The following is a 22629-nucleotide window of genomic DNA, read 5'->3' as shown; positions in this document are numbered from 1 at the left end:
GAAGTCTTTCGGATGGAAGACGAAACGTTTCTACATTTTTTGTTTTGTTTTTGTTTTTTGAATGTCCAGAGGACCAGATTTAACTTTTTTAGATTGTTCTACCTGGATTATTGAGCATGTATCAGGATATGTGTAATTATAGTATTGCCTGTTTTTTTTTTGTTTGTTTGTTTTGCACATTTTTTAGTCATAACCGTTTTCAGCAAATTTTAGTTTTTTTGAGGGCCAGTTTCTCAGATTGTAAGAAACTAAACTATAAGAAAAAGTTGGACACCTTATAATGTCATACTTACAGAGACATGGTAGTGTAGAAAATGGCCTCTGCTGATTTGCTTACTTTTTCCACTTGGGGCAATTTAGTAAAAAAAATTTGCCATGGCATAATTGCCATGGTCTAGAATGATTTAAAGGATAATTAAAGCCCTTAATATAAAATGGGGAATGTCTAAGCTTCACAATGACACCCTTTTATTAAGGGATTTTGCAGCACTTAGGCAGTAAGAATGTCAAAAATGGACAATCTCAAATGAGACTGTCATCATTGTATGTTCCCATACAATGGCGAAATTAGGTCTCTGCATTTAACCCATCACACGTGAGATACACCCAGGAGCAGTGAACAGCTATGTAAGTGTCTGGGAAGCAATTAGATATCATGCTCAGAGACACCACGACATATGGAAATGGCTGGGAGTCAAACTTTCTGGTCCCAAGTCAGCTGCCATACCTCTACCCCATCTCACCCTTTATAAAAATAAAGTTTAAAGACAAAAGCTAATGTTTTCACTTATTTTGCACTGCAGCCTGTTCTTATTCCAACTCATCTTTCTCACATAGGTACAGTAACAAGTTACTGCTTTTCTTAGTAATGATGGCTTTTAATACTCAGTGTTGATAAGATCAGGATGGTAGGAAACACAGCTTGATATGAAACCTATGAGCCGAAGAGGAACTTTAAAAATAGAGATAGAAACTACAGGAGAAAACAAAAAGGGGGTTTTCTTGTTTGCATCACATTTAACCACCTGCATAAACCCACTTAAACTTCAGTTTGTGTAATATTGCAGCCACAGGTAGGCTATTTGTTTTTAAAGGATGGTTGACAAGTGTTTCTACATTTTCAGACACTCAGACGTCAGGTCTTCAGACTGTTTGCAAAAATGTGACAATCGGTAAGTGAGAGGAAGGAAAAAATGCTTTACATGACATCTATTATCTAAATATTTAAGTTCTGATCTGATACAAGTCATGTCAGATAATTATTAAAAATAAAACTCGATATCATTCTACAACCTCAAGTACTGACCCTCTAAGCAAAGTAATATTTTATTACTTTAATCTATTTTGCTTTTACCACTTTTCTTTACAAGCTGCTGAGAATCTTGTGAGAGAAAAGGAGAATACTAGCAGGGACATTTAAGTGTAAGTTTAAATGAAAAGTCCTGAAATATTAACGTTCTTTTCTTCTTCTTTTGTAACAGAACAGTATTTTCAAGGAGGATGGGTGTATTTACATCCAAGTTTCTATTACATTTCATCCACCAAACAGTCCTGGAATGAGAGTCGAGAGGACTGTCAGCAAAGAGGTGCAGATCTGGTGATCATTAACACCAAAGAAGAACAGGTACAAGAGTTTGTTACTGTGTGAAAGTGTATTTTTATGCAAAAAGATGTAAAAAATATAAAATAAATGCTATTTTGTCTCCCATAATTTTGTAAGGAATTTATAAGACAGTTTCACAAGCTCACATGGATTGGACTAAGTAACGCATCAACAACACATCAGTGGACATGGGTAGATGGGACTCCTTTGACCAAAAGGTGTTTGACTCTTTTTTGGGGGGGCACCTGAAAGCTAAGCTTTTTGTCTTACCTTTTGTCATTTCATACAATAGTAAATATTGCAATTAATATTTTCTTCGTGTAAATAGTTCTGTGTTTAGTTGTGCATAAAAGTATGTCAATATGAATGCATTCTTTAAAACATTTCTTGTTGTTATATTGTATTTTCTAATAATGCTGTCCTTTTTTATTCTGTGGGGGTTATTTTCAGCTACTGGGGCCCTGAAGAACCCAATGATCATGATGGCAACAAAGAAGACTGTGTGGAGACAAGGTTTCATGATATTGAAAACAACTGGAATGATACACCATGCCATCGTCACGACTTTTGGATATGCGAGAAAAATGTCTCTCTCTTCATCAAATGAAACTCCAGAAACTTTACTTTATGTCTGTGAAACGTTGGATTTTGTCAGACATCAGATAAATGTGAGATTATGAAGGTGATGTAAATTGTTCTGTTTTTCTATCATTCAATTTCTAATCACATTTCTTGTTATAAAAAGTGTTTTAAAATGTGACAGGAGAAAAAAAAACTCAATTTTTAGACATATGGAATACATATTTATAATTCTAACAATGGAGGTTTTTTGTACACCTATCAGTTTACACAAAAAACAAAAGATGCCAGAAAATAAAGTTCCTCTATGTATTTCAGAAATCGTTGGTTACGTACGGTAACCCCAGATTCTATGAGTATAGGTGTAGCCATTTAAAGCTGTCACTGGTGGGTTTATCCCATCATGCAAAGCATCACACTGAAAAAATTGAGTCCACGCCCACCTGTTGTGTGGGCCCCACCTGGTCCGTATAAATTATGTTAAGAGCGGGTAATCGGCTCTCAAAAAGTTTTTTTTCTTCAGCCATTTAGGAGCCAGTGAGGCCCAATGCTTAAAGGGCTATGCCTATACTCATATAATCTGGGGTTACAGTACGTAACCAACGTTCTATTTTGTATAGGCTTCGCCCTTTAAGGCTGTCGCTGGTGGGTTAAAGGTGAAGCAAGATGTAGTCTCCGCCTCACTGGGTCCATTCGAACACCATATGAAGCGCCCGCTTGCCCAGAAAAAAACTTGTCACTCAGCTCTCCATGTGCGTAAATACACGTTGCGTAATTACACGCACCATGCACAGACACACGCTACATAGTTACGCGTTCTGAATGCATGAACGCCCCGGAAAGGTTTTCAACGGGAAAGAGGAGAGGCTGAAAAGGCCGTGAACAGATCAGATCCACGGCTCTTCAACATGAACAGATTAATAATAAGTGAACTGATTATTAATCAAATTAACTGATTGATGACAGAATCATGAACTGATTAGTGACCATAAAACAAGAACAACAGTCATAACCTGTGACTGATAACATCTCACACTGCAAATGCATGCAGTCAAATGTGAGTTTAAACGAGATTCCATGAAACAATAATATTCATTCTGTTAAAGCACTAACGACAGAATGTGTCATGGAACAGGCCGACACTTCACGTAAATAGAAGTGAATAAATGAACAGGGTGTTGACCACGCGGCCGCAGTGCAAATATCCTGCATTGTCATACCATTATGCTAAGCAGTCGAAGTTGCGATACCTCTGGTCGAATGTGCCCTGAGGTTGTCAGGAGGCTCTAAATCTGATGCTCTGTAGGCTTCAGAAATTGCCTCACACAGCCAGTGTGACAGGCGCTGGATGGATAACGGGCGACCTGCAGATGCGTCTCTATAGTGCACAAACAAATGTTGAGTCTGACACAGTGCCGCCGTGCGTGCTACGTAACACGTCAACGCACGTACAAGGCAAAGAAGATGGAAAAATGCTTCTTCTTCTGATTTTTGGGGAGGAGGGAAATAATCCCTCCAACGATATCGCTCTTGATTTAAATGAGCTTGTGATGTTTTAGGCATAAACACTGGGTTAGGCCTCAGATCAGTTGAGCTGCCATCAGCCTGAATTCTGAGACATGATGGAGTGACAGAGAGGGCAGATAAATCACTCACCTTCTTAGCGGATGTTAGAGCCAACAGCAGGGCTATTTTAAGAGACAGGAATTTAATCGGAACCTGATCTAGTGGCTCGAATGGAACTTTGATCAGGGCTCGCAGAACCAGCGTTAAATCCCACTGTGGAGAAAGTGCACGTGATACAGGCCTGCGCCTCTGTACACCTTTTAAAAAAACGCTTCATCAGCAGATGACTAAAAGCTGTTCTGTCCCCGAAACCTTTGTGACAAGAAGAGATTGCTGCAGCATACGTTTTAATCGTGCTGAATGCCATATTTCTGTCCATCAGCTGCTGCAGAAAGGACAGCACGCCACCTAGCGTACATGAGGTGGCCTCTACACCTTTCTCCATACACCAGCGCTGCAAAGCTGTCCACTTTGATGCGTACAGCGCTGTGGTGGAGACAGCACGTGAATCCTGGATCGTGCGCACTACATCTTGAGAGAGACCCATCCTCACTAAATGGATCCACTCAGCGGCCAGACCCAAAGGTGCTGGCCTATTTCTGGGTAACTCTTGATTGCTCCTCCCGCCTGGAGGAGAGCATCCTCCCTCCAAGGCAGTTTCCACGGGCGCCCCGATAACAGGCGTCATAGAATTGGGAACCACGGGGTATTCACGCGCTCGGGAGCTGCTGCTGTCTCTGGCCTCGGTGCTTTCTCCAGCGGGCGGGGAGCGAGAGGAGGGGTGCGGCTTGATCAGATGGCGCACAGTCTCCGACACCTCCTCCGACTTCTTCGATTTCTCGAGCATAGCCTTGAAATTGGCTCTGAACAGTGCGTCCATCATGATGGGGCCCTCCAGCAGGTCCTTCTGCAGCTTCTCCAGCAGGGAGGGGGAGTGACAAAGCCACGTGGACTTCTGGAACATCGTCATCCAGTCTGCGATGCGAGACAGGCAGACAGCAGAAGAGGCACACAGGTTGAGGATGACGTCAGACGCCTTGCAGAGAGAGCTTTTTGTCTCCTCAGGCAGGTCTGTTCCCTCCAGCCTCTTTGAGATGCAGTACGCCAGCAATGCAACATTATTGTTTGCTGTGGCCACCTGGAACGCACACTGGTGAGCTCGGTTTGAGAGCAACATCACCGTCTGAACATGCTTCCCCAGAGGTGCAGGACGCTGGTCCAACCTGGACATCTTTGCTCCGAGAGACTCTGCCAGGCTTGGCTCCAGGGGGGCACCGAGGGAAATTCCGCTCAGTAAACCCCTCCACTCTGGTGATGGGTGTGAATCTGGAAACCGGCACTCTCAGTCTATCAGGTCCGGCTGCAGCCTCGTTCCAGTAGGACGTCACTGCTGGGAAATGAGGCCAGATGGGATCAGGACAGCAAGCCGGGGTGGAGCCAAACCTTCCCACTAGATCATCAGATCTGGGCGGGGGGAGGAGAGGGACGGAAAGTCCCTTCGTGTCAGCCTCCTCCTGGATTATGCCGGGCAGCTCCGAGAGGAAGGCACCAACGGCTTGGAGCAGTGTGGTCGCTGATGCGAAAAGGCCTGGGGGGGGGGGGTAGCATCCGCTCAGCCCCCCTCGTTCTGACACTACGTTCTCCAGGAGGGAGCAAGCAGTGGGGGCTGCTGCTGACGTCGCCTGTCCCGGAGGAACCATCCAATTTACTCCGAGATTCGGCGTTAAAAAAGGGTCGATGGCATTGTCCAGCGTGTAGCGACGCGCCACGGAAAATATTCCTCGGCACTTACCTTGAAACAAGGCTGCTCATCTGCTTCTCCTCGGGGAGGAGAACTCACAGGGACGGCAGGAGATTGGCGTGGCGGGGACCCAGGCAGCCTTAGCAAAGGTTGTGCTGGTCAAGCTAGACAACTTTCTTTCTTCGTTCTTCTGACAGTGCTATTAGCTTGCTGAAGAAAAATGGGAGCCGATTACCCGCTCTTAACGTAATTTATACAGAGCAGGTGGGGCCAACACAACATGTGGGCGTGGACTAAATTTTTTCAGTGCGATGCTTTGCATGACGGATAAACCCACCAGCGATAGCCTTAAAGGGCGAAGCCTATACGAAATAGAACTCTAGGCCTCAAAGATGACAAGAATTATGGCCTTTTTCTTCACTTGACTTAAAATCATACTTGTGAATTTTGAGAGTCAAAGTAAAAAGAAAATACCTTGTTACACAGCATTTGGGAGATTTGATCTTGTACCTAAGAATTTTTACACACCTTCACTAAAGACATGGCAGAAATGTTCTAATCCTCTTATTTTGTTATTTATGTGTTATACTTTGCTGGAGTGTATTAAATATTCTGCAAATAAACAAGTTTAAGAGGTTTCTTGTTATGGTTTTATTTCATTGTGTTCTAAATGTGCTCATGACTTTATTTTTTTTTAATTTTTTTTTACTTTGTTGCGCAGTTGAGTGAACATACAAGTTAATTTTTAAAACTATTTTTTACTTCATAAAACTGAAAACTCCAATGTGATACTCGTTATTACCACTAGGGAGGAGTAATATGTCAGGAGTCACCACCGGAATCTGTGTAATGCTTCAAGTCACCACCAGGGGGAGGTAACAAATCCTAGTCCATCCATCCATCCATCCATCCATTATCTTTACCCGCTTATTCCATTTTGGGTCACGGGGGTCGCCGGTGCCCATGTCCAGCAATCACTGTGCGAGGGGCGGGGTACACCCTGGACGGGTCGCAAGTCCATCACAGGGCCACACAGAGACAAACGAGACAAACAACCATTCACTTTCTCACTCACACCTAGGGACAATTTAGAATTACCAATCAGCCTAACATGCATGTTTTTGGTCTGTGGGAGGAAACCGGAGTACCCGGAGAAAACCCATGCATGCAAGGAGAGAACATGCAAACTCCACCCAGAAAGGCCCCTGGACCGGGGTTTGAACCAAGGACCTGCTCGCTGAGAGGCAGCAGCTCTACCAGTTGCGCCACCATGCTGCCACAAATCCTAGTCCATTTCCGCAAACATTGAATGATCTACGGTTGTCATGAGCAGCGGTCTCTGCTTGCCCCCCATCTGCTCAAGTCTTTTCCCCTTTATGTCCTTATCTCTTCCTCTGTCCCCTGCCTCACTCACAGCCCTTCATGACATGTTTTCTGCTCTGTCATTCAGCCATGTCTCCCTCTGCACTTTCAGCCCTGATTCACTGCACATGTTCTTGATTTTATTTAAGAGTTCCACTTTCACTTGTCCTTTTCCAGATTATTACACCTCCCATGGTCCCTGATTTTCCAGCCATCATAGTTTTCTTGTTTCATGCCTGAACCTCAAGCCTTGCTATTGTATTTTCTACCTCACGCCTTGCCTTCTGGATTTCCCATTTTTGCCTGCTCCTCATCTGGTTCTGCTCTGCCTCTCTGATCACGGTAATGAACTCCTCTTCCAACCAAACGACTAGATCTCACGGATTATCCCTCAGACTTTATTGGAAATCGGACCACCTGTACTTGGTCCTGCTTTGTCTCTCGGACCCCGCTCTCAGATTTGTCCCCCTTAAACCACGTTTTCACAGTACCAGTATCAGGCTTAGTTTTTATTTATTTATTCAACACCTTCCACAAACTGTCATGTCACATAAATACTGATAAGAAAACTGAACACACTATTAAAAGCACATTAACCAAACTGTAAACTATGGACTTCCTTTCTGATGTCATCATGGATACGGACTAGGGGTTGAACGACTACATAATTTTTAAACTCAACATTAACATAATAAAACTCAAGTAGAACTCAAGTACTTGATGACGTCATAGGATCTCATGACGCAAAAATAAAATAAATAAAACCGCAAAAACGTAATTTATTATTTACAAAAAAAAGACCAACAAAACATTGGGAGCATATATTATGCTTCTACCATTTATCATACTGCAAATAAGTCACAGGAAAAACAAAACTGTTAGTTATTAACATTAAACTGCAAAAGTGAAAGAAATAACGTGCAGCACGTCAAAAACTAAAAACAGTGGGGCAGACGACCACCCCGCACCACCGCCTGCAGTGGTGCGCATTAGGTTTAGTTTTAGAGATTAATATGTTTATAGGTTTTTTTATAGGTTTAGAGATTAATGTTTTTTGCTTTTTGTTTGTGAAACAAGGTCAGAGGAAGCTGATTCTGGTTCGGTCATTGGACCCGGTGTTGCACCATATTCTGCGACCTGCAACAATGCATGCAACACCGCCCCCTAGGGTCACAATATACGGTGGTCACAGAATATGGTGTAACACCGGTTCGCAAGGAGCACCAAACAGTCAGGAAGTTGATTCATTTTCTGTTTCCTTATGGTAGTTGAACCAGAAGATTCCTCTTTAGTGAAATATTTCCATACTATTGATGTATTTCTACCTGTTTGCCAAGACTGGGCCTGCTCCGCTAAGTCCATCTGCTTGGAGGAATCCATTTTGTAACCCGCACCCAGTGCGGATCATGTGACACATGACGCAATGACGCAACGGCGACCTAATGACGTCACTACGAATACTCAACATGAAATTTAAAAACTCGATTGATGTCCTATGAATCCATGTGTCGATTACTCGAGTAGTCTGTTAAAGCCCTAATACGGACACCATGTGGTTTATCTGACTTCAGGCTGTCACTAATTTGCTTAATTTAGCTTAAAACATTTAATAGATAGGATAATAAAAAAATATATATAGATATATATTTGTTATTTAAGTTACAAACATAAAATTATCTTTGGATATGGGGCTGAATTAAAACTTTTTGTGGAAACAGTTGAGCAGGAACGTTGGTCCGTTACAGCTTCGAATGCCACTATATGTTTTATGTACTGTACAGTGGTTGTACCCAACAGGAGTCACATATCAGCTTTAATTTTGAAAGTACCTCGTCAGCATGAGTAATACATGGTGTTTGCGTGCACAACCAAAAGCGTGAGGACTGACTTTTTTCAAGTGGAGGTGGGCTTGCAGCAGCTGTAAAGATAAGAAGCAACGGCTGAGAGGACCTGACTCCCCCTTGTTAGATCAGAACACAAACATCCTGTCTTTTTCAGTGTCTTCTGAGGATAAAATTGAAAGAGCTGTTCACAGACAGCGAGCTGAGATTAAAATGCATTATGTTAATGAGGCATCGACAAGAAATGGATCTGACAAACAAGAGGTGCATCCTGTTGCAGGTAAATTCTCTCTGTGAGTTAGATTTCTGTTTCAAATATCTGGTTACATTATTAATAAAGTAACATGATAATTAATACTGTTCATGCTAGGATTATTTATTTATTATTTAATATTCATCAAATGTTCAAACTTTATATACATTTTTTAGCTCGGTGAGTTTCTCAGGTTTTAGTTTGAACAGCCACACCCAGAAATGAATAAAAGTCCATGTGAAGAGAAAAGTGAACAGTTCTTTGGTTTTTCTGTTTGTTTCATTCATGCAGGTGAAAAACTGATCCGAGGGGTTGCTGTTGGGTTTGGACTCCTGTGTGTCCTGCAAGTTCTTGTCAACGTTTCTTTGCGCCTCGTTCTGTGTGAGTAGATGTTTTTCACTGCTGTTAAACCAGGATGTGTTTCAGGTCTCCTCCAGAGTTGCAGCTACAACAGCAACTTTGCTTCTGGAAGCATTTATTGAAAAGTATGAACAGCTTTTCGATTTGATCGGACTTACTTATCAAAGCTGTTGTCAAATTTAGTAGCAATATGATCAATTTCAGTTCACACTTCAACGATAAAAATAACAACTATGGAAAGTTGCTTCCAGTTTGGAAGATTTTGAGTAAGAACAAACAAAAACCTTAATTCACTCTGTGGTGCTGCACAGCTCTCTTTTCAGTCATATTCTTCTCAGTAAAACAGTTATAAACTAAATCAAATACTTCTATTTACACAATTTTCATTTTTGTTTACCCTCAGATGTGACTGATTTTTCGATAATTCCTCTGTTTTGACGGTTGCCCATGTTTTTGTCAGGTGTCAGATAATCAAACAAATGTACCAAACAAAAATTGTGTTCACAAGGAGTTAATGCAGTCCTTCTCAAATAGTGGGGCGCGCCCCCCTGGGGTGGGGCCGGAGCAATGCTGGGGGGGCGCATGTGACCCCAGGAACATTTTGCAGCAGGGAGTAGTTTTTTTTTTCTCTTTTTTTTTTTTGCACCATTCTCATTTTGTCAGGGTGCGTTCGGCAACTGTTTGCTAAAATCCGGCAACTGTCAGTCTTACTAATAATAAAGTTATGAACAAATATATGTCTGTCTTGTTGGTTGAGGAGCCATGCTTGAACCGTGTCGCTTCCCTCTGCTGCTGAGCAGCTGGTGACGCTCGTCACCTACAGCACGCGTTAATATACCCCACTATCACTTTAACGTTTTTTTTTTGTTTGTTTGTTTGTTTGTTTTTTGGTTTGTCAAAGCACTATTTTGATGTTTTTCTTAATACAGAAGTAATGTTTAATAAATGTTAGGACTCTATTCTTTGCTAACAAATCCTCCGCTCTGGACGCATTTCACCCAAAGCACGCAGCAACAAAGATAAACTCAAAGCGAGAGCAACACCTGCCCCCTCTTTCCTCTTTCACATTGACAACATATATTATATACATATTTTTATCCACTGTCAAAATACAGTTTTCATGTTTTTTTATTTGTTTGAAAAACGTATGTTTAACAAATGTTAGGACTCTATTCTTTGCTAACAAAATATATATTTATGTCATTAAACAACTTGTCAGGTTCTTCTCTTGTGAGCGCATTCCACTGGACACCCCCCCCCCCCCCCCCCCAACATCAAATTTAAATATTCTTTGCAGAAACATGGCTACAGGATATATCTTATTAGACCATTTGACAAATTTAGAAGGAGCAGAAGTCATTATGGTTTTATGATTTATATTAGGAGGTTTCTTGAAGGAATCTTTGTTATACTCAGTAAATCCTTTGTTGTAAACATTCATTGATAATCTTGTTACATTTGAAGTCAACTAAGTTACAGGCATTTAATTTTAATTTGGGCATCAAATCGTCACCTTTGAATATATAATATTTTTATTTAATTGAATCAGCTGTTGGTCAGGCTACTTCTTGTTGTGCCATTAACTCTAAAATAGTTACTGAATCAAGTGTTTACTTCCATCCATCCGCGGGGGTAGCAGCCTAATTAGGGAGGCCCAAACTTCCCTCTCCCCAGACACTTGGACCAGCTCCTCCAGGAGAATCCCAAGATGTTCCAAGTGTGTACTTGTGTAGGTAAAACTAGATGTTAAACAACCTTTAAAATACACCAGAATGCAGGAAATGGCATCTACTTTATTCAAAATTTTCTTGGGGCACGACCCCCCCCCCCCCCCCCCCCCCATCAGATGATGGGGGAGTCATCAGTGATCTATATTTCTATCTTTTTTAAATTTAATGTTAATAAAGATACAATGTTATGTAGAGGTGTACTTATAACAATTTTATAGACAAATTATACTATTTACAGTCGCGGTGGAGAGTTGGGGGGGGGGGGGGGGGGAAATTTTCCCTTTGCCCGGGGGGGGGGGGGGCGTAAGAAAAAATAATTGAGAAGCACTGAGTTAATGTATCAGTGTGTCACAGAACTATCTCAGTTCATCATCACTTCTAAAATAACAGTGTTCTTAATTTTAAGTATTCGGGCTGCCCTATGCTAAGCATCCCACGCCCATTTTTCACTTCTCTAATGCTCACAAGAATGGTGTCAAAAAATAGTTCTGCAAAAGCTGTAAAGGTCTTACGTATGTTGTTTTTGGGTTTCTTTTGCATCCACCCCGAGTTTTATCTGAGGGGTTATACAGGGGCATTGATACCCTGTACAAGTACTCTTAAAGATAAAGACATTTGCATAGTTTTTTGGGGGCTAAATGCTCAACAAATATTTGCTCGTCATTTTTTTCTCTATGACAGGAATTATTTTTTGCTCATTAAATTTCAAGTTGTGGGTCAACTCATTACCAACTGCAAAGTTTCAATGTGCTGCATCAAAAACTTTAGTTTTTGTGGATGTGTAAATTAGGGCTCTCAATGTTAACGCATTAATGCATGTGATTAATCTAAAAAAAAATGTACGTGTTACTATTGCATAATACAGATTAATTGCATTACCTATTTTGACCTATAAAGGCCTCTATCCTGCGGAGGTAGAGTTATCATTTCTAACCCGGGCCCAGAGCCTGGCCCGCCCGACCTGGATTTGGCCGGGCCATAATAATGTGCCTAATGTGCGGGCCGGGTCAGTCTCTTGTTTTGATGCAGTTTTATGTATCATACAGCACAAATAAAACTAAATAAGAATGCACAATACAAAATTGTGTTAATCTTGTTGAGGAGGAGGCAGTAAGTTTATATGTTGAGAAGATGAAGAAAGAAAGAAGAGTGCAGCAGTTAATCAGACTGTGAAGAGATCACTGGTGCATTGTGCAATAATTGCGCACGTGGGCTCAGACTTCTATGATGCGGTTTTACCAATCATAGCAAAAAGAAAACTAAATAAGAATGCACAATATAAAATTGTCCAACATTTTTCAGTCAGGTCATCTGGACAGTTTCTTTTTTTAGTGCTGAAACGTTTCGCCTTTGATCCGGAAGGCTTCATCAGGCAAGGAAACACACAACAAAACTGATTCTTCCCCCAACAGCTTACTCCAAAGTGGAACAAACCAGTTCTGCTTGTGATAATATGGTCTCTTTGGTACGCACCCTCCTCCATTGCTGACCCTCTTCCTTGTTGACAGTCTTGTCAAACTGGTTGAAAACAACAAAGTCCATGCTCAATCATCCAGGTATACAATCCAACATTTTTCAGTCTGGTCATCTGGACAGTTTCTTTTTTTTGTGCGCATGTACCACATGTAGTGGAATGAAATTGTGTACACAGGGTCCCAGTTACATCCAACAAAAGTATAAATTGTAAAGAAAATGTGGGGTTTTGGTTTGGTCTGTTTCCTCATGTTTCCTAATGTTAATCACTGCAGGTGTCTGTCATTGTCCTAATCAGTGTGTGTGTATATATTCAGTTCACTGGTGTCTTTGCTTTGTCTCGGGATTATCCTTCCATGGTGTCGTGTTCAGCCTTTTGTCCTGTCAGTCCTGATCTGCCTGTTTCCAGTTTTGTGAGTAGCTGCCCTGTCAGCATTTTGATTTTGTTTTGCTTAATAAATATATTTTTATTATCCCTCGAGCGTCCTCGTCATCCTCCTGCACGTGGGTTCAAACACTCCTGACGGCCGCACATGACAGAAAAACAGTAATAAAATCTAAGATATGAACTAAAAAATACGCTAAACTAAAAATACTCTAAGCACTAGTAGTACGAAAACAATATGCTGAACAACAGCAGCACGAACATGAGTCTGTGTGAGTAGATGAGTACAAATGAACACAGCAGCTTGAAATAAATCGGCAGCATAAGATCAGCAACGTGGATAGTCAGCAGCGCATATCAGCAATCAAGTGGCATTAGAGTGATTTTTTTTTTCACAATGATAATCCTGAGTAGGGATTCATGAGTCTAACAGCTTTAGGGTAGAAGCTGTTCTTCAGTCTAGAGGTTCTACACTTAATGCTCCTCAACCTCCTACCTGATGGGAGCGGGGCAAAAACTGTGTGTGCTGGGTGTGTGGGGTCCTTCATATTAAAAGAAGAAGAAGGGTTACATGTTTTGATCACATAAATGACACTTAATGAAACATTTGATGTAACATATTTATAAATTTAATACTTGAAACTAAATTACTTCTGTAAACCTTGCTGAGTATGAAAACCTGAAAAACTGTTTGGTTTGAGACAATTAAACATTTTCTTCATCATTTTATGAAAACCTGTATATTTACATTTCAAGCTTACAAAGTTAAGCATAGTGCTTAATCGTGATTAATCACAGCCCCAGAGTGTGATTAATCTGATTTAAAATGTGTAATCGATTGACAGCACTAGTGTAAATACAGTATTTGCCTTTTATTTATTTATTTGCACTTTTTTGGTTGTAGTCATTTTTAACCAATTTTGCTTTTTTGAGGGCCAGTTTCTCAGAATGTAAGGAACTGAACTATAAGAGAAAGTTGGGCACCTTATAATTTTTAATGTCAGTAATTGTGGGTTCCTGGGTGTCATATTTACTGAGACATGATAGTGTGGAAAATGGCCTCTGCTGATTAGGAAACAAAGTTTATGCTCAATCATCCAGGTATCAAATCCAATAACTCTGTCAGGTCATCTGGACAGTTTCTTTTTTTTATAGAGACGTTTCACCCTCTATCCGAAGGGCTTCATCAGTCTGAGGAGTTCCAATAAGCTGTTTAACCACCAAGCACTGCTGATTTGCTTACTTTTTCCATTTGGTGCAATTTATTTATTTATTTATTTATTTATTTATTTATGCTATATAATTAGGGCATAATTGTCATATTTTACTGGTCTATAATGATGTAGGATAATTAAAACTCTTCATTTAAAATTGGGAATGTCTATGCTTCACGATGACAACATATTATTAAGGGATTTCCCAGCACATAGGCAGCAAGAATGACACAAATGGACAATTTCAAAGGGAAAACACAGCTTGTTGTGAAACCTCTGAACCGAAGAGGAACTTTAAGAAAAGAGAGAGAAATCACAGGAGAAAACAAAAAGGGAATTGTCTTGTTTACCCATGCATCATATTTAACCACCTGCATATAAACCTACTCAAACTTCAGTTTGTATAATAATGTAGCCACAGGTATTTGCTTTTGAACAGATGGCTGACAAGTGTTTCTACTTTTTCAGACACTCAGACATCAGGTCTTCAGACTGTTGGCAAAAATGTGATAATTGGTAAGTGATAGGAAGAAAAATGCTTTACATGACACCTATTATCTAAATATTTAGGTTCTGATCTGGTAACATACAATGTATGTCAGATAAATTTTGATAATATCATCTACAACCTCAAGTATTGACCCTCTAAGCAAAGTATTATTTTATTACTTTAATCTATTTTGCTTTTACCACTTTTCTTTAAAAGCTACTGAGAATCTTGTGAGAGAGAGAATAAAAGTTGGGACCTTTAGGTATATGGGGTAAGTTTAATTTTAAACTCCAGAAATATTAATGTTTGGGGTTTTTTTCTTCTTCTTCTTCTTTGTAACAGATCAGTATTTTCAACAAGGGTGGGTGTATTTCCATTCAAGTTTCTATTACATTTCATCCACCAAACAATCCTGGCACGAGAGTCAAAAGTACTGTCGGCAACAAGGCGCAGATCTAGTGATCATAAACACCAAAGAAGAACAGGTAAAAGTGCTTATGCAACTGTGTGAAAGTGTATTATTGTGCATAAAGGTGTAAAAAATATAATGAATGCAATTTTGTCTCCCATTTTTTGTAAGGACTTTATGAGACTGTTTCACAGGCTCACGTGGATTGGGCTAAAGAACTCAGTAACGACACGTCAGTGGAAATGGGTAGATGGGACTCCAATGAACAAAAGGTGTTTTACCTTTTTTGGCACACAAAAGCTAAACTTTTTGTCTTGTGAATCATTTCATACTATAAGAAATGTTACAATTAATATTTTTCTTCATGTAATTTGTTCTGTGTTTATCCATCCATTCTTCCATCCATTATATTCTGCTTGTTCCGAAGTCAGGTCACGGGGGCAGTAGCTTGAGCAGGGAGGACAATTTATTTCCACAGCCACCTCTTCCAGCTCTTCTGGGAGGGTTCCAAAGCATTCCAAGGCCAACTGAGAGATGTAGTCTCTACAGCTTGTTCTGGGTCTTCCCCAGTGTTTCCTCACAGTCAGACATGCCTGAAGCACCTCAAAAGTCTCCTCTCAATGTGGAGGAACAGCAGTTCTATTCTGAGTCTTTCCCAGATAACTGAACTTCTCACCCTCTTTCTAAGGGAGAGTCCATTCACCCTGCGGTGGAAATGCATTTCAATGACCTGTATCTGCAATCTCATTTTTTCGATCACTACCCAGAGCTCGTGACCATAGGTGAGGGTAGGAACATAGACTTACCAGTAAACAGAGAGCCTTGCCTTACAGCTCAGCTCTCTTTTTACTACAATTGATGGGTATAGAGTCTGCAATACTAGAGGTGCTGCACCAATCTGTCTGTCAATCACAGGCTCCATTCTTCCATCACTCGTGAAGAAAACCCCAAGATACTTGAACTCCTCCACTTGAAGCAAAACCTCACCCTCGACCTGAAGTGAGCAATCCTCCCTTTTCTTATTGGGGACCATGGCCTCAGATTTGGAGGTGCTGATTCTCATCCCAGCCGCTTCACACTCGGCTGTGAACCGCTCCAGTGAAAGCTGACGATCACAACACGATAATGCCAACAGGACCACATCATCTACAAAGAGCAGAGATGGAATCCTGAGGCCACCGAAACAGAATCACTCCACCCCCTGGCTGCACCAAGAAAGTTATAAACAGAATTGGTGACAACAGGCAGCCCTGGCAGAGTCCAACTCCCACCCTGAAGGGGTCTGACTTTTTACCAGCAATGCAAACCAAACTCTCACACTGCTTGTATAGGGACTGAACAGACCGTAACAACAAACCCCCAATCCCATACAGAGCACCCCCAACAGTGTACCCCGAGGAACATGGTTGCATGCCTTCTCTAAGTCCACAAAACACATAGACTGGACGGGAAAGCTTTCATGACCCCTTGAGGACCCCAGTTAGATTAATGAGCTGATTCAGTGTTCCACAGCCAGAACAAAACATACATTGTTCTTCCTGGATCTGAGGTTCGACCAACCATCGGACTCATTTCTCCAGTGCCCCTGAATAGACTTTAACAGGGAGGCTAAGAGGAGTGATTCCCCTGTAATTGAAGCACACCCTCTGGTCCCCCTTTTTGAAGAGTGGAACCATTATCCCAGTCTACCAAGTGGCACTGACCCAGATGTCCATGCGATGTTGCAAAGGCGTGTCAACAAAGAAAGCCCCACAACATCCAGAGCCTTAAGGAAATCATGTCAAATCTCCACTACCATTGGAGCCCTGCCGCAGCAGAGCTTTTTTAACTATCTGGGCAACCTCAGCCATGGTTATGGAGAGACCAACCCTGACGTCCCCTGACTCCGCTTCCTCCATGGAAGATGTGCTAGTGAGATTGAGAAAGTCTGAGAAATATTCCTTCCACCTCCCGACAACATCACTGGTTGAGGTCAACAGCACCCCACCGTCATTGAACACAGTCTTAATAAAGAGCTGCTTTCCTTTCCTCAACCGCCTGATGATTTGCCAGGATCTCCTCAAAGCTGACCTAAGTGTTTATCCAAGATCTCACCGAACTCCTCCCACATCCAAGCTTTTGCCTCAGCAACAGCCAAGGCTGTGGACTGCTTGGCCTTCAGGTACCCCTCAGCTGCCTCTGGAGTCCCACCTGCCAACAAGGATTAATAAGACTCCTTCTTCAGCTTGACAACCTCCCTAACCCAGGGTGTCCACCACCGAGTTTGAGGATGGCTGCAGCAAGAAGCACTGACAATCATGCAGCCACAGCTCAAGGCAGCCACTTTAACAATTGAGGTGTGGAACATGGCCCACTCTAACTCAAAGTCCCCCACCTCAGCTGGGATGCAGTTAAAACTCTCCCAGAGATGTGAGCTGAAGATCTTTCTGAGGGGTTCTTCTACCAGGTGGTCCCAGCAAACCCTCACTACATGTTTGGGTCTACCAGGTCTGTCTGACATCTTCCCCCACCATCTGATCCAACTCACTGGTGGTGGTGATCAGTCGACAGCTCAGCTCCTCTTTTCACCCGAGTGTTCAAAACAAATGGCCGCAAATTAAATGACACAACTACAAAGTCAATCATAGATGTATGACGTAGGGCGTCCTAGTACCAAGTGCACCTATGGGCACTCTTATGTTCAAACATGGTGTTTGTAATTGACAAACTATGACTAGCACAGAAGTCTAACAACAGAACACCACTCGGGTTCAGATCAGAGAGGCCATTCCTTCCAGTCAAACCCATCCAGATCACACTTGCATTACCCATGTGGGCATTGAAATCCCCCGCCAGAATAAAGGAGTCCCCAGCTGGTGCACCTTCCAGCACCCCCGCCAAAGACTCGAAGAAGACCAAATACCTGAATTGCCGTTTGGTACATAGGGACATACAACCGTCAGATTCCATCCCCCCCCCCCCCCCCCCCCCACCCCCCACCCAAAGGCACAGGGAAGCTACCCTCCCATCTACCAGGAAAAACTTCAACACACAGGCACCAAGTTGGGGGGCTAAGAGTAGACCCACACCAGCTCGGCGCCTCTCACCATGGGCAACTCCAGAGTGGAATGAGGTCCAGCCCCTCTCAAGGAGATTGGTTCCAGAGCCCATAATGTGCATCGAGCTGAGCCCAACTATTGTATATCTAGTTGGTGCCTCTTAACCTCACGCACAAGCTCAGGCTCCTTCACCGCCAGACAGGTCATATTCCATGTCCCAAGAGCCAGTTTTGGTAAGCCAGGGTCAGAGCATCAAGGCCCCCATGGCATCATGCACCTGGCTCATATGGCCCCTCCTACAGGTGGTGGGCCCACAGGAAGACAAACCCATATTACTCATTCGGGCTGAGCCCAACTGGGCCCAATGGGTAGAGACCCAGTCACCAGGTGCTTGCTAACGAGCCCCTCCCCCAGGCCTGGCTCCAGGGTGGGGCCCAGGTAACCCACGTTTGGGCAAGGTACGCTGAGCTCCTTGTTTTCTTTTGTCCATATAAGTCTTCTGAATTGCTCTTTGTCTAGCCTGTCACCTAGATCCAGTCTGTCTTGGGAGATCCTACTAGAGGCAATTACAATAGCCCCGAACAGCATAGCTCCTAGGATCATTCAAGCGCTAGGGAGGGGGCCGATCCGATCCAGTATCGGTATCGGGCTCCAATACCAGCATAATTTACGTATCGGATTTTTCCGATCTAAACTGCAGGGATTTCCGATCCATGATGCATGTCTGTGTCTGCTGAAACGTCTCCACATGTGATTCCCTGCCAGCTGCTCTGCTAGTTGGCTTCAAACTACGGAATGGATTTCCTGAACAAAGCCGTGTCTCATGGCCCAGAGTAATAAGACCCGCTTCACATTCAGGAAATCCATTTCATAGTTTGCAGCCAGCTAAAACGTGAGCAGAGCAGCACTGCGGCTAACGGCTAACCAACTTTTCATCTTAACATGTCCGCTGAGTGGAAGTATACTAGAAACACCACAAAACAAGACAGCAATGAGCAATATCTGCAGAACCGCTGTACCGAGAGGAGGCAGCTCAGTCACGACCTACAATACAACAAAATTAATCAAACATAGCACCACATTAAACTGCGGTAAAGTTAGTTTTACATTGGAGCTCCATGGCTTCAGCGGTGTGTTATTCTCATTCAGACCGAAGAAGGCAGTCTGATTTCAGTCTGCCCCGCTCAGTCTGCTCTGCTCAGTATGCCCATCTCAGAGGAGGGGCAGACTGAGCGCGGCCAACCAAAATCAGACTGCCTTCTTCGGACTGAACGAGAATAACACACCGCTGAAGCAGCTTGATTGTTTACAGAGAAGTTGCTGAATTTCATTGTAATTAATGACCAACCGCTATCAGCTGTAGAAAACGAAGGATTATGCAGCTTAATACTTGCAGCCAAGATCTAGTTTACCCTCCAGGATATATTTATCAGTACAACAGTAGACAATCATAAAAAGCATATGAGTTGAAAAATACAAGAAAATTATATATATATAAAAATGAAATAAAAAGAGCTACATCATAAAGTGATGTAAAATAATTAAAACAGGAACATGTCTGTGTTGGTTTATGCCATGAACTTAGCAGATGTTTAAAGCTGTTTAATCACTTTAATATCCACTTTAAATTCAAGAATAAAAAAAACATGTTTTGTGTTATCAGGATTTAATTCTAACTTTGAAACTTATCCAACATTAATAAAACTTACCTCATGTTGCCTTTTTGGACATGCATATATTTGTACAAATTGTACTTACCTATAGAGAGGAGATTATTACAGCCTCATATAAAATCAATAATGATGATGATATCGGGATGGTATCGATATTGGCCGATATCCAGATTTAGGTATCGGGAAGTAACAAAATGTGGATCGGTGCATCCCTATCAGGCGCACAAACTCCTCCACCAAGATAAGGTGGTGTTTCGTTGTGCATAAATGTGTGTCAAGATAATGCATTCTTTAAAAAATTATTGTTGTTATTTTTGTAATTGATGCAGTCTACTTTTTATTGTGTGTGTGTTTTTTTTGTTCCAGCTACTGGAACCATGGAGAACCCAATAATTATCAAGGCAAAAAAGAAGACTGTGTGGAGATAAGGTTTCATGACAGAGAAAACAATTGGAATGACATACCATGCTATGATAATAACTTTTGGATCTGTGAAAAAAAGCTCCCTCTCTTCATCAAATGAAACTCCAGAAACGTTACTTTATGTCTGTGAAACATTGGATTTTGTCAGACATCAGATAAATGTGGGATTATGAAGGTAATATAAATTGTTCTGTTTTTCCATTATTCAATTTCTAATCACATTTCTCATGACAAAAAAATTACAAAATTGAGAGAAAAAATACTCCAATGTTAGAAGTAAAAATATGTATTCCCCATAAGCTTACACAAAAAAACAAGATGTGCCAGAAAATAAAGTTCCTATACATGCATGTACTCTGTAAATGTCTAGGCCTCAAAAAAGGCCAGATTAATGGCCTTTTTCTTCATTTGACTTAAAATTATACTTATGGACTTTGTGAATCATAGTAAAAAGAAAGGAAAACACCTCGTCCTTCTTGCACAGCATTTGAAAGATTTAATCTTGTACTTAAGAATTTTTACATGCCATTAATAAAGACATGGCAGAAATGTTCTAATCATCTTATTTTGTTGTTTCTTTGAAACACTTTGCTGGTGTGTATTAAATATTCTGCAAATAAACAAGTTTACCATACCATTTTATTTATAGAGCACTTAAAACAGCGACAAGGCCAACCAAAGTGCTGTACAGACAGAACAACAGGTAACATACAAAGCAAAATACAAAATGAAGTAAAACAGAAATATAGACCTAAAAACGATGCAGATAATGACGACTAACCAGTGTGGAGCATACAGGTTCAAAATACAGATCCTCTGGTGTTGAAAGCTACCGAATAGTAGTGTGTTTTTAAACGGGACTTGAAAATCGAAAGGGAGGGGGCCTGTCTGACAAGCAGAGGTAACTCGTTCCAAAGTCTTGGTCCTGCTACAGAGAAGGCCCTGTCACCTCTGCGCTTAAGACGAGTTCCTGGAACTGTGAGGAGCAACTGGTCCGCTGACCTCAGGGAACGTGGTGGGACATATGGTTGTAGCAGATCAGAGAGATGGGGGGGCGCAAAACTGTTCAGTGATTTGTAGACATACGGGAGTATTTTGAACTGAATTTGAAAGTGAACCGGTAACCAGTGCAGTGAGGCCAAAACTGGTGTAATGTACTCTCTTTTGCCTGTACAGGTTAAAAATCGGGCTGCTGCATTCTGGATAAATTGTAGTCGAGCAATGGAGGTCTGACTGATACCAAACAGGAGCGAATTGCAGTAATCAAGCCTAGATGTAATGAATGCATGTATTACTGTCTCCAGATTATTTTTGGACAATATGGACTTCAGTTTAGACAGCCGCCTCAGTTGGAAGAAACATGATTTAACAATCATGTTTACGTGACTGTTAAGTTTCAGGGAAGGGTCCATTATCACTCCCAGATTAGTGACTCTTTGTTTTTCTGACAGGGATAGAACGGAGAGGTCGATACAGTGGTTTGTGATCGTGTCGTTAGGAGGGAACAACATGACTTCAGACTTCTTTTCATTGAAATTTAAGAAATTTAAAGCCATCCAGTCCCTGATGTCAGCCAGGCAGTCGAACAGAGGTTGAATAGAGCATGTACCATTGTGTCTTATGGGAGAAGTAAATTTGACAGTCATCGGTGTAGAAGTGGAAGGGCATGTTGTGTTTCCGGAAAACACAGTTTAAGACGTTTTTTTTGTGTATTTTGTTTTTTCATTTTCTGCTAAATGTGCTTATGAACTTTTTTTTTTTTACTTTTTTGCACAGTTCAGTGAATTTACAACAGCATAAATCATTAATTTTGAAAAGTATTTTTTGTTTCATAAAATTTAAAACTCGTGTCATACTCATTGTCACCACTGAGAGCAGTAACATAGCAGGAGTCGCCACTGGAAGTCCATGTAATACTTCAAGTGACCATCAGGGGGAGGCAACCAATCCTTATCCACTTCCGCAAATAAACAACGAGCCACCATCCAATCAAACAGGACCTCTTTTAAGTGTGAACTGGTGTTTTCTTCTCCGAAAAACCACAACAAAACTGAAACAAACTTTTTGGACCAGCATTTTGATTCAGGATTTTAAAGGACTTTCTTTCTTTTTTTTATTATTATTAATTATTCTGCACATTTTGTTCTCAAGCCGAGGTGCATCATGTTGCAGGTGAAACAGCAATTCTTTCTTCAGCTGTAGAGCTAATAATCCAACATTTAGATTTGTGTTAATTTCAAATATCAGGTTATCTTATTAATAAATTAACATGATATGTTCAAACACTGTTTATGCTAGGATTCTTTAGTTATTATTTAATATTCACCAAATGTAAATGTTCTCTAACAAAATTTCTATAAATGTTTTCTCTCTGTGAGTTTTTCAGTTCCCTTTCAGTCAGTACACTCGGTACAAAACAGTAGTATGGGAGATTGCGCCCTCGTGAGATATGTGAAATATGTATGTATATATATATATATACACATACA

General features: G+C 41.4%; 1 protein-coding gene across 1 annotated transcript in view; it reads left to right on the top strand.

Moving 5' to 3' along the window:
* LOC119423141 (asialoglycoprotein receptor 2-like) overlaps positions 1-20240 on the top strand; it is a 35286-nt gene extending 15046 nt beyond the window's left edge. The window contains 4 exon segments of the mRNA XM_037690552.1: positions 9237-9362; positions 14940-15088; positions 15178-15278; positions 20084-20240. Of these exon segments, the coding sequence (XP_037546480.1) occupies positions 9237-9362; positions 14940-15088; positions 15178-15278; positions 20084-20240 (533 nt within the window).
* The last annotated feature ends 2389 nt before the right edge of the window (positions 20241-22629 follow it).

Source organism: Nematolebias whitei, chromosome 16 (genome assembly GCF_014905685.2).
Source record: "Nematolebias whitei isolate Nwh7 chromosome 16, NemWhi1, whole genome shotgun sequence".
NCBI classification, from domain to species: Eukaryota; Metazoa; Chordata; class Actinopteri; order Cyprinodontiformes; family Rivulidae; genus Nematolebias; species Nematolebias whitei.
Note: the sequence above shows the minus strand (reverse complement) of the source record. Positions and strands in the feature narration are given on the sequence as shown.